The following is a 17,385-nucleotide window of genomic DNA, read 5'->3' as shown; positions in this document are numbered from 1 at the left end:
TTATGCTTCAAAAGACTTAGGTTTCGTGATAATCTTTGAGTAATAGCATATTCTCTTAAAGTCTGCTCTATAACTTACTTTGTCTGTTTGTCCATTATATGATCCTTATTCAATATTCTATTTAACTAAAAAATTTCATTCTCTTAGTTTATTTTTTTTTCTTTATTTCATTATGTTATTATATTATTTATATTTATTTTATTAATTCATTATATTTTCATTATAATTTTCCTTTTTAAATGCGAAACTTTTCTATAGTAAGGATTGGTTTGTCCGTACGTCCAAACGGTTAGACGACATTTTCTTTAATTTAGACATGTTATAAATATCCTATCGATTTCAAACTTTGCAGAATGATTTCTATAACAGTTGGGTACAATACTATATTCATTACTAGAAAGTATGTACGTCCATTTTTTTTGTATAATATCATTGTCCCATTCATCTGGGTTTTGGAGTAATGTTTCTTAGGACAACAAGGTTTAGTATTATAATCAAATACTAAAAATAAAATTATGCCCTTTTACTATATTCTATACTAGCAGATTCGCCCCTAGCCTCTAGGGGCTTTACCCCAAGAGGTGATAAAAAATTTTTTTGGCGAAATTCGTAATAGGACCAAGAAAATCTTCAGCAAAAAAAAAAATGGGGGGGGATTTTTTTGTTTTTGGGGGGGTTGGGGGTATCCCACCCCCCAAGAAAATAGCCTAAAACCACCACAGGACCAGTAGGTATAATCCCTGAATAGTAGAATATAATCGGTTCAGTGGTTACCGAGATCTTAAGGGACTGACAGACAGACGGACAAACAGACAGACAGACGGATGGACAGACATCATTCTACTTTGTATTATAGATTTACGCTAATTTTAACAAAATTTATGTTTGACCTCCTGATTTTAGAGCTTTGCTTTTGTGAATGTTGTTATCCTTGTTATCTTGCTTTTTTTTCCCTTTTCATAACCTATTATATAAAGTAGTAATCTTTTTTTGTCTGTAGAAAAGCTAACCGCTGAACCTATATGGTTCTCCTTTACAGTGAAGCTTCTTTTAAGTTCATAGAGGGTTTATAATTATTTCGAGGGAGGGTATCTCCACCCTCCCAGAAAATTCACCCCAAGAAAAATATTACCCCATCCCCTCAAAAAATCTTTTTAACTTTTTAAAAGCAAAGCTTTTCTATATTAAGGATCAGTCCGTACGTCCGTAACGGTTAGCTATTTTCGTTAATTTAGGCATGTGATTCCTGTAGTAGAAAGGTACGATTTAGAAAGTCTATAATCATTATCAGAATATCCGTACGTCCATTTTAAGCATACTAATTATTAACTTACAACAAATTTTTATGTATCAAAATTATCCGATTAATCTGATTTCTGGGATACTGATTCCTAGGACAACAAAATAGAATGTTATAAGCGAATCATATCTATAAACAAGTCCAAAAAATGTGAGTACGTCCCTAAGCATTTTCCTGCATGTAAGCAATTTCTCAATAAATTTACTTACAATTTTGTTTCGAATTTTAAATTTATGTTCTGACTATTCAGTTCTGACATTCTACATTATTAATGTTCATTAAACTTTTTTCTACCGTTTCAGAGCTTTGCTTTTATAAATGTTGTCATCCTTGTCATCCTTTTAAAACTTAAATTTAAAACTGTAGAGGGTCACATTCCTTCCTTACCTTAATGCCCTACCTTCTATAATGAAGGGGCAATACAATTACAGAGGCTGTACAGGAGCCATAAAGGGCCTATGTTATATAAATTAAGGTAAGGGGCGATGAAGAGGCTATGAAGGGGCTATGTTATATAAATTAAGGTAAGAGGCTATTAAGGGGCGATGGAGAGGCTATGTAGGGGCTATGTTATATAATTAAGGTAAGGGGCGATGGAGATGCTTTGTAGGGCCTATGTTATATAAATTAAGGTAAGAGGCTATTAAGGGGCGATGGAGAGGCTATGTAGGGGCTATGTTATATAAATTAGGGTAAGGGGCTATTTAGGGACGATGGAGAGGCTATGTAGGGGCTATGTTATATATATTAAGGTAAGGATTATATAAATTAAGGTAAGAGGCTATTAAGGGGCGATGGAGAGGCTATGTAGGGGCTATGCTATATAAATTAAGGTAAGGGGCTATTAAGGGGCGATGGAGAGGCTATGTAGGGCTATGTTATATAAATTAAGGTAAGGGGCTATTAAGGGGCGATGGAGAGGCTATGTAGGGCTATGTTATATAAATTAAGGTAAGGGGCTATTAAGGGGCGATTGAGAGGCTATGTAGGGGCTATGTTATATAAATTAAGGTAAGGGGCTATTAAGGGGCGATGGAGAGGCTATATAGGAGCTTTGTTATATAAATTTAGGTAAGGGGCTATTAAGGGGCGATGGAGAGGCTATGTAGGGGCTATGTTATATAGATTAGGGTAAGGGGCTATTAAGGGGCGATGGAGAGGCTATGTAGGGGCTATGCTATATAAATTAAGGTAAGGGGCTATTAAGGGGCGATGGAGAGGCTATGTAGGGCTATGTTATATAAATTAAGGTAAGGGGCTATTAAGGGGCGATGGAGAGGCTATGTAGGGCTATGTTATATAAATTAAGGTAAGGGGCTATTAAGGGGCGATTGAGAGGCTATGTAGGGGCTATGTTATATAAATTAAGGTAAGGGGCTATTAAGGGGCGATGGAGAGGCTATATAGGAGCTTTGTTATATAAATTTAGGTAAGGGGCTATTAAGGGGCGATTGAGAGGCTATGTAGGGGCTATGTTATATAGATTAGGGTAAGGGGCTATTAAGGGGCGATGGAGAGGCTATGTAGGGGCTATGCTATATAAATTAAGGTAAGGGGCTATTAAGGGGCGATGGAGAGGCTATGTAGGGCTATGTTATATAAATTAAGGTAAGGGGCTATTAAGGGGCGATTGAGAGGCTATGTAGGGGCTATGTTATATAAATTAAGGTAAGGGGCTATTAAGGGGCGATGGAGAGGCTATATAGGAGCTTTGTTATATAAATTTAGGTAAGGGGCTATTAAGGGGCGATGGAGAGGCTATGTAGGGGCTATGTTATATAGATTAGGGTAAGGGGCTATTAAGGGGCGATGGAGAGGCTATGTAGGGGCTATGCTATATAAATTAAGGTAAGGGGCTATTAAGGGGCGATGGAGAGGCTATGTAGGGGCTATGTTATATAAATTAAGGTAAGGAGCTATTAAGGGGCGATGGAGAGGCTATGTAGGGGCTTTTTTATATAAATTAAGGTAAGGGGCTATTAAGGGGCGATGTAGGAGCGATGAAGGAGCGATGGAGGAGCGATGTAGGGGCGATGTAGGGGCCATCAAAGTACAATGTAATATAAATTTGGAGAAGGAGCGATGAAGGGGCTATGTAGGGGCTATGTTATATAGATTAGGGTAAGGGGCTATTAAGGGGCGATGGAGAGGCTATGTAGGGGCTATGCTATATAAATTAAGGTAAGGGGCTATTAAGGGGCGATGGAGAGGCTATGTAGGGCTATGTTATATAAATTAAGGTAAGGGGCTATTAAGGGGCGATTGAGAGGCTATGTAGGGGCTATGTTATATAAATTAAGGTAAGGGGCTATTAAGGGGCGATGGAGAGGCTATATAGGAGCTTTGTTATATAAATTTAGGTAAGGGGCTATTAAGGGGCGATGGAGAGGCTATGTAGGGGCTATGTTATATAGATTAGGGTAAGGGGCTATTAAGGGGCGATGGAGAGGCTATGTAGGGGCTATGCTATATAAATTAAGGTAAGGGGCTATTAAGGGGCGATGGAGAGGCTATGTAGGGCTATGTTATATAAATTAAGGTAAGGGGCTATTAAGGGGCGATTGAGAGGCTATGTAGGGGCTATGTTATATAAATTAAGGTAAGGGGCTATTAAGGGGCGATGGAGAGGCTATATAGGAGCTTTGTTATATAAATTTAGGTAAGGGGCTATTAAGGGGCGATGGAGAGGCTATGTAGGGGCTATGTTATATAGATTAGGGTAAGGGGCTATTAAGGGGCGATGGAGAGGCTATGTAGGGGCTATGCTATATAAATTAAGGTAAGGGGCTATTAAGGGGCGATGGAGAGGCTATGTAGGGGCTATGTTATATAAATTAAGGTAAGGAGCTATTAAGGGGCGATGGAGAGGCTATGTAGGGGCTTTTTTATATAAATTAAGGTAAGGGGCTATTAAGGGGCGATGTAGGAGCGATGAAGGAGCTATGGAGGAGCGATGTAGGGGCGATGTAGGGGCCATCAAAGTACAATGTAATATAAATTTGGAGAAGGAGCGATGAAGGGGCTATGTAGGGGCTATGTTATATAGATTAGGGTAAGGGGCTATTAAGGGGCGATGGAGAGGCTATGTAGGGGCTATGCTATATAAATTAAGGTAAGGGGCTATTAAGGGGCGATGGAGAGGCTATGTAGGGCTATGTTATATAAATTAAGGTAAGGGGCTATTAAGGGGCGATTGAGAGGCTATGTAGGGGCTATGTTATATAAATTAAGGTAAGGGGCTATTAAGGGGCGATGGAGAGGCTATATAGGAGCTTTGTTATATAAATTTAGGTAAGGGGCTATTAAGGGGCGATGTAGGAGCGATGAAGGAGCGATGGAGGAGCGATGTAGGGGCGATGTAGGGGCCATCAAAGTACAATGTAATATAAATTTGGAGAAGGAGCGATGAAGGGGCTATGTAGGGGCTATGTTATATAGATTAGGGTAAGGGGCTATTAAGGGGCGATGGAGAGGCTATGTAGGGGCTATGCTATATAAATTAAGGTAAGGGGCTATTAAGGGGCGATGGAGAGGCTATGTAGGGCTATGTTATATAAATTAAGGTAAGTGGCTATTAAGGGGCGATAGAGAGGCCATATAGGAGCTTTGTTATATAAATTAAGGTAAGGGGCTATTAAGGGGCGATGGAGGAGCGATGTAGGGGCCATCAAGTTGCAATGTAATATAAATTTGGAGAAGTAGCGATGAAGGGGCGATGTAGGAGCGATGAAGGAGCGATGGAGGAGCGATGTAGGGGCCATCAAGTTGCAATGTAATATAAATTTGGAGAAGGAGCGATGAAGGGGCGATGTAGGAGCGATGAAGGAGCGATGTAGGAGCGATGTAGGGGCCATCACAGTACAATTTAATATAAATTTGGAGAAGGAGCGATGAAGGAGCGATGTAGGAGCGATGGAGGGGCGATGTAGGAGCGATGGAGGGGCGATGTAGGGGCCATCAAAGTACAATGTAATATAAATTTGGAGAAGGAGCGATGAAGGGGCGATGTAGGAGCGATGAAGGAGCGATGAAGGAGCGATGTAGGGGCCATCACAGTACAATTTAATATAAATTTGGAGAAGGAGCGATGTAGGAGCGATGGAGGGGCGATGTAGGGGCCATCAAAGTACAATGTAATATAAATTTGGAGATGGAGCGATGAAGGAGCGATGGAGGGGCGATGTAGGAGCGATGGAGGGGCGATGTAGGGGCCATCAAAGTACAATGTAATATAAATTTGGAGAAGGAGCGATGAAGGGGCGATGTAGGAGCGATGAAGGAGCGATGTAGGAGCGATGTAGGGGCCATCACAGTACAATTTAATATAAATTTGGAGAAGGAGCGATGAAGGAGCGATGGAGGAGCGATGGAGGGGCGATGTAGGAGCGATGAAGGAGCGATGTAGGAGCGATGTAGGGGCCATCACAGTACAATTTAATATAAATTTGGAGAAGGAGCGATGAAGGAGCGATGTAGGAGCGATGAAGGGGCGATGTAGGAGCGATGTAGGGGCCATCAAAGTACAATGTAATATAAATTTGGAGAAGGGGCGATGGAGGAGCGATGTAGGGGCCATCAAGTGGGATGTTATATAAATTAAGGTAAGGGACTACGGAGGGGCGATGGAGAGGCTATGAAGGAGCCATCATGGGGCTATAGTATAGCCTCTTATCATAAGAGGCGATATTAACGCCCCTTCAAAGGAGCTATTAAGAGGCCATGAAGGAGCTATAGCATAGCCTCTTATCATAAGGGGCGATATGAACGCTCCTTAAAAGGGGCTTTCACATCGCTCCATATGATAAGAGGCTATGCTATAGCTCCTTGAAGGAGCTATAGAAAATCATCGCCCCATATGGAGCGATGTCATGGAAAGGACTATACCCCAATTTTCTTTACATATGTAGCGCACTTAACAAATGCTTGTGTTTTTTAATTTAGAGAAAATATGGCGACAAATACTCTCCCTCCCCCCAACCCATTCTTTAATAAACTAAAAGGCAATTTTAAAAGTATACCTTTATCCTTTAATGAATTTAAATTAATGACAAATAAAATGCTGGATTATGTAATGAAAACAAAGTAACGGGTTTCGTCGTATTTTCACAGTAGCCTTTCTCATATTTCTAGCACCTTCAAGACGCTCTAACCCTGCAGGGCCAATTTCCTAACACAGCAGGCAATTCTTGACATTTACCTAACCTAAAATAACCTATCAAAAGCTACTGTGAAAATAAGACGAAACCCGCTATCTAGATTATTTCCTTGATCCAAAATGTTACTTACATGACCATGGCCGAATTCTTCATGATCCTGCCACAAGGGCCAAACTGCTGCACTGGACTTGGAGCATTCAGGGACCGAGTCCTCCTGAAAAATTACACAGATGTAAAATTTTATTATGGATTTACTTATTTCTGAAATAAATGAAATTATTTGTAACATATGCTATTACGCAATTTTATCATTTTGTATGATCTAAAAAGATCAAAAAATAAATTATAAACACATTTCCTAATTTAAAGAAATTTCATCATCAATATTAACAATCCAACGAATATCATATATTTCTACTATCTAGCCCTTAGGAAATTAACCTTTATGACGCATAGCTACCAAGCCTAACAAATAAAAATCTTTAACATAACCAAACATAAATATGTAAATTACTTTGTCTGTCTACTCAAATATGATAAAGAAACGAATATATGAAATATTTCAAACTAAACTGGGTCTAATAATGCATAAAACTCTTACTCTCTATGCCTTCTAGAGATACGAGTTATATCTCTCTGATTATTAGTATCAGTATTTCCAACCACTTCACTAATAACATCCTCATATATAGGTTTATCTAAGCTGATAAAGTCGACTAGGGAACAGTTGGCAGCAAAATTTACTTTGGAATCACTCGAACTTGTCTCACTTTTTATTACAGGATTTTAAACAAAATATTTGATTTTTAATACTTTTTTATTTACGTCAGAATGCTATTAATATAAAAATTGAAAGTCAACTTGTTGTGGTGTTGAAACTTACTAATATTTCACAACAATAAAATTGCACTGTCGGCATGTATCTAATAATTCAAAAACAGGCCCCAATTAGCTAAAAACAAAATTGTACAAGCTATAAATTTTTACAAAAAGATCAAATAAGTTTTTTTATATATTTTGTTTGTCTCTCTTCCTAACGTGTCTCGAGCTTTGACTATTATTTGTTTGATCACTGATGTCACAGGTTCGATCCTTCTCACCCATCTGAATGCTTGTTGCTTGGCAGAGTAGTTGCTACTGTCTCCAGTTCTCTCTGGAAGGCAGACAGCATGGTGATACTCTCCCTCTGGGAGGCAAACAATATGTTGTGTTTCTTCACTCCGACATACTGGGAGAAAGAGAGGGTTAGTTAAAGCGCTTAATTACTTGTCTCCAAGGTGTAAGGGATGTTGCGCCACAACTTTTTATACAATAGATACTTCTTTGGGGTCGTTTAATCAGTCTGTCCAGCGCAGAATAAACCAATTATCCTCAGTAATACTTATTTAAGACTAGTTTTAAAGAAAGCATTCCACTTGATTTTTGTACAAATAATTGATGTGACAAAATGTGCAATTATTTAAATGTAAATATGCGTTAATTTAAATGTTGAAAAAATATCCTTATATCCATGAAGTTGATCATTCACCGCAAACTTGATAACACTGGAAAGTCGCGCTTTAGTCCACATGAAAACCCTGGTCATTACAAATTGTGTCTGACTAATATTTAAATAACAGATTAGGTGTAAATAATTTGTTTTTAAACACAATTAAATTAATCAAAATAGAATTAAAACACATGCTTATAATAATGTAAATAAGGTTTATTTTCCGTAATCACTGATTGGAACTATTTCTATTCTTAAAATTTCAAAGAAAATTTACTAAAAAAAAATACCGCCATCGCAAAACTTTTGGTGTTTTTTTTTATTAACAAGGATGACAACATCCATAAAAGCGAAGCTCTGAAACGGTAGGACAAACGGACATTAACACTTGTGTAATGTCAGAACTGAATGATCAGAATGCGAATGAATAAGAGTCAAAGCAAAATTGTAAGTAAATTTGTTGAAAAACTGCTTGATACAGGATAATGATTATGGACATACTTACATTTTTAGGACTTGATTATAGAGTTGCTTCGCTTATAATATTGTACTTTGTTGTCCCAGGAATCAGTATACCAAAAATCAGACCAATCAAATAATTAGGTCACATACAAATTTGTTGTTAAAAATGTAAAAAAAATCAACATGTTTAAAATGGACGTACGGACATTTTGGTAATGATTATAGAGTTGCTACGCTTTCTAACTCGTACCTTACTATTACAGGAATCACCATGCAAAATTTGAAATCGATAGGACAATTCTAACATGCCTAAATTAACGAAAAAAAACTATTTAAAAATGTAAAAAAATCAACATGTTTAAAATGAACGTACGGACATTTTGGTAATGATTATAGAGTTGCTACGCTTTCTAAATCGTACCTAAATACTAAAGGAATCACCATGCAAAATTTGAAATCGATAGGACAATTCTAACATGTCTAAATTAACGAAAAAAGCTATCCGTTACGGACGGACGTACGGACGGACCGACCCTAATTATAGAAAAGCTTCGCTTTTAATAATAACGAACTACGTCAAGTTGAGTGTAATTAAGAATTTTTAAAATTAATCATTTATATGATAACTAAATTAAATAAATAAATCAAAAAGTGATTGTTTTAAGAACATGCAAAACTAAAAAGTTTAATGTCCTACAAAAAAGTGTTAAATAATAAAAAAAAATCTAACTACCTTACCTATACCTTTTACACTGATCTAACGACGCAGAGGTTCTAATGGATCTCCGGAAAGGTGGGCTATCCGCCAGCCCTCCAACCCCATTCTCACTCTCGTCAATAGAGCCTTCTTCAGAGAAAACTTTTAGGTGTCTTCCGACTGTTACAGCTTCACTTATTGTTACAGAGTTTCCTTGCCTGCTCGGGCCAGATTCATCTTCATATACATTCTCCGTATAGAGAGATCCTTCGGAATAAACCTTGATAAGCCTGGTACCGCTGGTGGATGGCTCATTGTGAGAAACGCTGCCACCAGAATTGATCCTAGTTTCGGAATGTTCACTTGATATCACAGTGGTTTCAAAATCATTTCTTAGGTCGTTTATTTCGGCAGGTTCTTTGATTATGATTGGTGTTTCAGCCTCGCTGTATTTTGGCATATTTCATAGAAATATTAAGTATAGCAATTATTAACATGAATAAGTTTGTAGCATAACAAATCACATCATTTTTGTTTGTAGAAAAGCTTAAATCTCAAGAATGTATTTGTACATGTATATATAATATTATACAAACTAATTTAACATTCTTACTACATTTTTTTCAGTATTTTTTTCATTTATATTTTTTTTATACAAGGGTTTGATAAGTATAACATTTCATGATTTTCATCTGCTATAACGTTCTCTTGATAAGAAAAGAGAATATTTTTGGTTATTATAAAATGTTTGTTTTTGTGTGATATTTATCCTTAAACAGATGATTACCATGACAGCTTTCTCATGGGCTTTCTGCAACAAACTCTATATACTACGACACACAAACATTCACAAAATAATATACACATACACACACTCATTTACACAAAATAAAACAGGACAATTTGATATTCATTCTACGTTAGGGCCTAACATATTAATTAACCTAAATTTGTTTTTTACTACATTAGCAGCTGCGTTTCTATCCTATTTAATGTCAGAGGGGCCGGAAAATAGCCTAAAACCACTCAAAAACCTATATGTAGTATAAACTAAATCGGAAAATTGTCGGATTCATATGTAATTTGCTTTATGACTCATTTAACACAATAAGGAAAATAATGTTCTAAAAGAAGCACAGCAAAATCAAGCAACTTTTTTGAGAAAAAAGAATAAGAATAATTAATATAAACAGAAATTAAGTTTCATGGTGTATTACAATCTTAATTGACAGGTAAACGAATAAGTCAAAATTTAAAAGAGCTTCGCTATTTTTTAAGTGCAAAGAAGACTTCTTGAAAAAATGAAATTAAAAATGATTCATTTAGCATCAAAAGTTTACCATCTTCATATAGCTAAATATATTTAATTTTGTTGCACTCAACGGCTGAACAGACATTTTTTTGTGGTTGGCACTTGATATAAATAATGAATATTGGGCTCAAGTTATCTGAACAATTTATCTTTTATTATCAACAACCAGATAGATTGTGCGGCGCCTGTGTATCATGCAACACTGTAAAATAAGCAAAGTACGTCTACAATCAACTTGAATTCATAATCATATTTAAGGGAAGAAGTTGGTATAACCCCGCATAAAATATTATGGGCCCTCCTCCTTATTTGAAATCTTTTTCTAGCCATGTATTGCGAATTCCTATCACTTTCGGCATGCGAGGCTCTCTCCGTTAATATCTTAACCTAATTAACCAAATAAAACATCTAACACAAGTTTTTTTCTTTTGATATATGTTTGTGGTCCACTAACTGTTTAGAGGGACATTGCAAGGTATTTATGAATCTGATAAAAATGTGGCTTTAAACCTGCAGAATCAATTTTATGAAAAACTTAAACGAAAAATGATTGATATAACTAGTTTTGAGCAATACTTTTCATTAGGTGAAAAATGAACGCATGTATTAATTGAAAATCTTCTTCCCCCTACCCCCAGAATTTTTTTTTAACTGCACAAAAAGAAATATTTAAAAAAAGGCGGCTTCCCTTATAGTGCCTAGACGAAAACACCTACCACTCCCTCTTATTTTGAAAAAAATTGAACATGAAGGGTAGGATTATTATTTACCTGAAGATGCTAGGTTAGGTTAGATAAGATAATGGGGAAGCAAGGTGGGGTAAGACACCACACGTATAGATCCCGCAGGGTTAGGACCCCCAAGAGTTAGGCTTAAAGAAAAAACTACCCGCTTAATTTACAATTTATATATAAAAAAATCAGGGGAGCCACTTTAATGGAAACCCCTTAAAAATATGTACTAATAAAATGTACAATGAAACAAAACTTTTGCATTTGGGAGAAAACAATTAGACCTACTTAAGTTTAGCTGGTGTTGTATCTGAGTGTCTGTGTGAAGGTTTATCTGAATGTCTGTATGGAATATCGTCTTCCTGCCAGCTGACTCCATTCATGGGCTCTGCAAACACGACTCCACTCGCCATGGCAGCATGTCAAATTTTAACTTTGATGGGTCTACTTTTGTAAGAAACTTTGGTATACAGAATAACAAGTGTAATTTTAGAATCAACACTACTAAAAAAATATAAGTGAAGAATATTGTTGCTCAATATATTTATTTCTATATTCATAACAATTTTACGTTTGCACAATTAATGCAGGAAAATAATCCATATTTTTCCAACTGTAGACAAAATGATAGCAGACCATCTCAAAAATTTAAGTTGAAAATAATTAGTTTCTATTCTGTATACCTTTTTTCCCTGAACTTTAATGTGAAATGGTGCCAATAACTACAACTTTTTCACAAATTCTTTTATACGATGATTTGAATATTCAAATGATTATAGAAATAATTCTAATGATATCTATTCACATAATTGGATAACCTTTCATTGATAATAACATTTTGTGACTACCTGTAACATTAGTATTTTCACAAATTATTATACCCACAATTCAATATTTCAACGAGAAAGCTGAATACAATAAAAACAAGGACAATTATATTAGCAGCGCAGCAATGGCTATATAAATTTTGTAATAAAAAAATAAAAGGTGTTTTCAAGTAATATGAGATCTTTAAAAAACGTGAAATTGATTTTTTGATTCATGTAATTTACTATTTTAGCCTGGGTAAGTGTGTGTGCCACTCATTTGTACAGATGAGGCATAAATTACATTTAAGTTTAGACTGACGGACTTACAGCATAAAACACAATTTATATAGTAGCTGCGATACTAGAAATTAACACAAAGTTGCGTACAACTGTTGATTGCACATTAAAAAAAAATAACACAGATGCAAATTTTAATCCAAACTGTCCCAATAAAGAATTACATAATACAGTTTTGTTTAGCTAAATTATCTAACATTTCTTGAAAAAGCTATTAAACATTTCTAAATAATTGTATTTTCTATTAAATGCTTGAACTTTGTGTTATTTTGGTGAAAGTTCATAAAATACAAATGAAAGAAAAAGTATACAGTTTATATTAATAAAGAATGGGATTTCCTATGGTATTTCTTTACGTTAGAAAACCCAAAAAACACTAACTCACATTAATTATCTAAATTATCAAAAAAATGTCAACTGTAATTTTTCATTTTACTTTAATAGTCACTACAAAACTGTTATATAAGCGATTATATAATAACATTTACAAAAGAAATTAAGCTGAAAAAAAACAAGATAAGATGTTGTCACAATGACAGTAAAATTGCAACTATGTGAGCTATCTGAAAGACCCAGTTTTTAAACAAGATTCTTATTAATAATTACAAAAGATTTCTTTTGGTTTATGTTTTTTTCTTTCAAATGATCATTTGTAATTTTAATAATTAAAAAATTAGGATTAATTTTCAAAAATGAAAAATCGTTTAGTTTAATTCGTAGAACAAATGAAGCACATCTACCCCTCCCCCCCCCCCCCTATTTTGAACTATAAAATGTGTCTTAGCCTCTATGAAAAGCTTTCACCCTGCGGGGCCCTGACCTTGCTTTATTACCCTAACCATTTCTTAACACTAAATAACCTCAACAGTACGTTTAGTTTTGTTTTTTGTCCCTTTTCAGTTCGAGAGATATTGCCAATTATTGCTTAACCAAACTATTACAAGCTTAGAAGACAAAAAACCAAATTTAAAAGTGTCACTGAGACATTTGAACTGAGCCCTTGACTTGGTGTAACTGAATTATCTCTCTGTAGACATGATCAGAAATATCATCAATCATTATAACAATGTCAACATTTTTAGAATTCCTAACATTCCAATCTATTTAAAGGCCCAGAAATATATGTATATAAAAAATCAAAGTACTTGGTGTCCTCAAAAAAACTTTAAAAATACAAAGAAAGGATAAATTGTAGCCACCTGTACAGCAGCTCCTTATTCTTTTTTCTAAAATATTTTCTCGTATTCATTCGAATCCGGTGGATAGGAACCGGTTCTCATCCATACGAAAAAACTATGTCTAGCATCGTATTATATCCATTTTTCTTCGGCACCACGGGGCTAAAAAAACTAGTTTTAATCTTATAATTGTACATTCTATATCCGCGGAAAGCCGTTTATAATACGATACGAGAAATAACTATTAAAATATTAGAAGTTATTTGTAATGTTCGGTTATTTTAATGAAAAGCTTGAAAAATCATAAAAGAATAAAAACGTATGAGCATGTTTAGTTATCCTAATTTTCAACCAGTACATATGTATAATGTATAATTACATGTATGAAGATGTAATTATTTATATTTGTGATAAATCAATTCATTTATTACGTTTTGCATGATTTGTAATGCAACTTATTTAGTGGACACCCTGTATGTAAGAGGCCTGACGAACCAGCCATACCAGTTGATGGAACAAGGCCCGAAACATGATTTTCTTTACAAAGGTGGATCTTGTCTATTTGATTGTGGATTTGTGTTTGTTGAAGAAAAAAAGTTCGTGTTTTTATTGTCATAAAATAACAAGGACAACTTTGTCCCTAAAAAAAGGCAGCAATAACTAACTGTAGATTTGGGGCGAAAATTGACAGTAGACTATTAAACCAAATTAATAAAAAGATATTAAACATATTTAGTTTAAAATCATTCAAGAAAAATAAAATATACACCCAGGGATCGAAAGGGATAAGACAATGGCCGATAAATTGATGTACATCCCTAATGATGATACACAAAATTACCCTACTGTAGATTAATATTAGTATTTTAAATGTTTGGACTTTCAATCTACTAAACAAACCAAATTAAATTTAATTAAAGTCCCTAAAGTTGTTAAGACAACGAATATGGAAACGTTATTTTATAACTTTGTGGACTAGTGTAATAATAGCCAAATGTCCACTCCCTCCCTGCTTACACCCAAGGTCAAAAGGACAAGCTATAAAGTTAGAGTAGCTGCGCAATTGTATTATAATCTCTATGATGTTGACTCATTTGTACTTTGTTCCTTATCTTTTTACATATTCAAAAATTAAAATCTTATTCAGGATTAACTATTCAGTTCAACAGTGGAGCTAATATCATATGGATACAAAGTACAATGTACAATATAGATTACAGTCTAATGTTCTCTCCTTTTCTGTAAAAAGTGTACCAGAAAGGATTACTTTATCTTTTATTTAAAAATCTCTATATCCCTGCGTAAGACTTTGACTACTGTTGCGGTTAATATAATATAAAGCTGAATTTCAACTTATTTTGAAAAAATAAACAACAACATCAGATATAGGTACAACTTTTTTTTTCATAGAATCCAAAAAGGTTTTTAATAATCAAATAATAATAAATCTGCGTGTTTATGTAAAAACATATAAAAACTTGCGAAAAAAATGAAACTTAATTTTTAGATGTATGTTAAATCAACAAAAAAAAACATTTATAAAGATAACAAGAAATAGCATGCTAGCAAAGTTAATAATTATTTACAAACAAAGTCTAAATTACAAAACCAATTTTATTTTTCACACCTTTACTTCTTTGATCTCACATGATCATTTTAACGTATTGTCCACATTATTCCAAACTTAAATCTTGAAATTTAAAAGATATGTTGTATTTTAATTTGATATTATATACCCAAGTAAAATTATTAGTTCAAAGGCTTACAGGTACAACTGTCTTCAGATTATCAATGAAAAACATCTTTAACAGCGACACCATAACCACCACCAACAACAATATTGAAGAAGCAGACAACATCAACACAGAAAACGGAATCGACCTTGCCATAAATCCGACAAACCAGTACCAATATCATACTTTTAGTTAGCATGTTCTAAATAAATTATCTGATTATTGGTTGAGATTTCTACTTAAACATCTATTAATTTATATCGACAACAAAACCTTATGTCCTAAATACTACGAGTTACATCTACTCTTACTCTTGATAAAAATTGTCCTACCTGAAACCTTGTATTTTATCTTGAAGAATTGAGGCATGAGTTCGTCCAGATTTTGGAGATCCTAAACATTTAAAATTATAACAAGAACAATCACGTATAATATGAGCAAAGCTTTCTATGCATCCTTTAATATAAAGTAGTATGAACTTATTTTTCTTATTGAAAGGATATCTATTTTTCGCTGATGCCTTAGTCCGTTCCTGTAACTGCAGTGGCATCGTCTAAAACATACAAATCACGTGACAAATAATCGTAAGGTAGCTTTTCTTTATGAACCAAATTATTTGGCTTGAACTTTATATCTAACACTAGCGGCTTCGCCCCTAGCCTCTAGGGGCTTTTCCCCAAGAGATGATAAAAAAAAGTTAAGGTGAAATTAGTAAAAAAAATAAGAAGGACCAAGGAAATCTCCTGCGAAAAAAAAAATGGAGGATGTTTTTTTTAGTTTTTTTGGGGGGGGGGTTGGGGTGTCCCACTTCCCAGAAAAATAGCTTAAAACCATCACAGGACCAGTAGGTATAATCCCTGAAAAGTAGAGCCCAATCGGTTCAGCGGTTACTGAGATCTTAAGCTTCAGACGGACAGACAGACAATATCTTATATCCACTAAAATTATTTAAATTTTAAAAATGCACAATATTTAGAGTAGGGGTAATGTCTTGACCCAAAACAGGTGCAACTCATTACCCTCCATAGTTACTATTTTCAGACAAAAGGGTCGTGAAATCAAAGGGTAGATTGGAATGTTAGTGCCTAGGGATTTGAAATAAAGGCTTTGCTCTATCTTGTTACGACCTATTATAAGAAGAGAATATCGGTCAGTAAATCGGTAATGTACCTGGTGGTGAGTCTGTGGAGAGAGAGGATTGTCTGGCCAAGGATTGAGCCAAAGCCAAAGTCTTCTCTTCCATTTTAGTTCTGTACGCCTATCTGAAAAATTTACATGATTTTAGGAAAAAATCAATAATATTCAGCGCGTGCACAAGAGATCGACTAGCGAAGGCATGCTACTTGGGTGTTGACATTCTCCCTATAAAACAAGCCATCTGCCTTAAGATACGAAATTAATATCATAGTTTTCCACAGTTATTTATCAACACCTTAAGAAACCCAAACAACCTATACTTTATAGAAAATACGAAAAATATGATTGTAAAGATATAGATTTTTACATTGAATATATTATTTCAAACATATTATTTTTAAAAATACATTTTTACAATCATGAGAAGAAAAAAACATACCATACGTTTGCAAAACACATCTTTAATGTTTTTGTTTTTGATCCTATGTCTTGAGTCAGCTGATTTTGCGTATATTTTGTACATAATGTATTTATTAAAAAGATAACTGTAATTCTTCAAATTTAGTATTGATTAATCGTTAAAAATATTTTTTAAAAAACATTTAGTATACCTTACAATAAGGTTTGAATTTTTTTTGTAATTGTCTTGGGTATGAAAAAAGCAAAGAGTTTAACGGCATAAAAATGCAAAGAGTACAATAAATCAAATTATGGTGAAAAATCTGCAAATTTCTTGTCAACAATAACAAAGCTGACAAAAAAATAGGTTAATTTTGTAGCTTCGGCATTAAGATAGATTCTGATTTATAAGTTACTTTTGGCTTAGCCCTTGGCCTCTAGGGTCCTTGCATTAATAATGGGGAAAGGGGTAGTACCCACATTTAAATGTATAGTTAAAACATTTCGAATTATTGTCTTCGTCTGAATCTTATTTTTGATGGATTGGGGTAATATTTCTTGAAGGAGGTGACGTTCACCCCCCTCTATCTTGTGATATCTAAAAATATGCTATGACCAGCAGATATTATTTCTGAATAATAAAATCCTAATCATTATAGCGTTTTCAAAGATATGAAGCTCGTCC

At 34.6% G+C, this 17,385-nt stretch overlaps 1 protein-coding gene across 50 annotated transcripts in view; it reads right to left on the bottom strand.

Moving 5' to 3' along the window:
- Window positions 1-16,820, bottom strand: part of LOC145316015 (NAD kinase-like) — a 45,949-nt gene extending 29,129 nt beyond the window's left edge. For 26 of the 50 annotated variants that reach the window (XR_013878243.1, XR_013878246.1, XR_013878244.1 and 23 more), the window contains exons 1-4: window positions 16,741-16,820; window positions 16,335-16,426; window positions 15,497-15,557; window positions 6,587-6,670 (exon numbers count right to left, since the gene is read on the bottom strand). Coding sequence is in view for 7 of the 50 variants with exons in the window: in XM_080156283.1 (XP_080012409.1) it covers window positions 6,587-6,670; window positions 15,497-15,557; window positions 16,335-16,407 (218 nt within the window). In the remaining 43 variants the exon portion in view is untranslated. Of the gene's footprint in view, window positions 1-6,586; window positions 6,671-7,057; window positions 7,228-7,491; window positions 7,656-9,145; window positions 11,181-11,435; window positions 11,595-11,830; window positions 12,033-15,496; window positions 15,558-16,334; window positions 16,427-16,740 lie in introns of those variants that run through there. The other 24 variants (XR_013878223.1, XR_013878225.1, XR_013878227.1 and 21 more) reach the window with 5 other exon arrangements.
- Window positions 16,821-17,385: the final 565 nt, after the last annotated feature.

The sequence above is a fragment of the Acartia tonsa genome, chromosome 4 (assembly GCF_053477335.1).
Source record: "Acartia tonsa isolate MP-2025a chromosome 4, ASM5347733v1, whole genome shotgun sequence".
Lineage (NCBI taxonomy): Eukaryota > Metazoa > Arthropoda > Copepoda > Calanoida > Acartiidae > Acartia > Acartia tonsa.
This window is presented reverse-complemented; position numbering and strand designations above follow the sequence as displayed.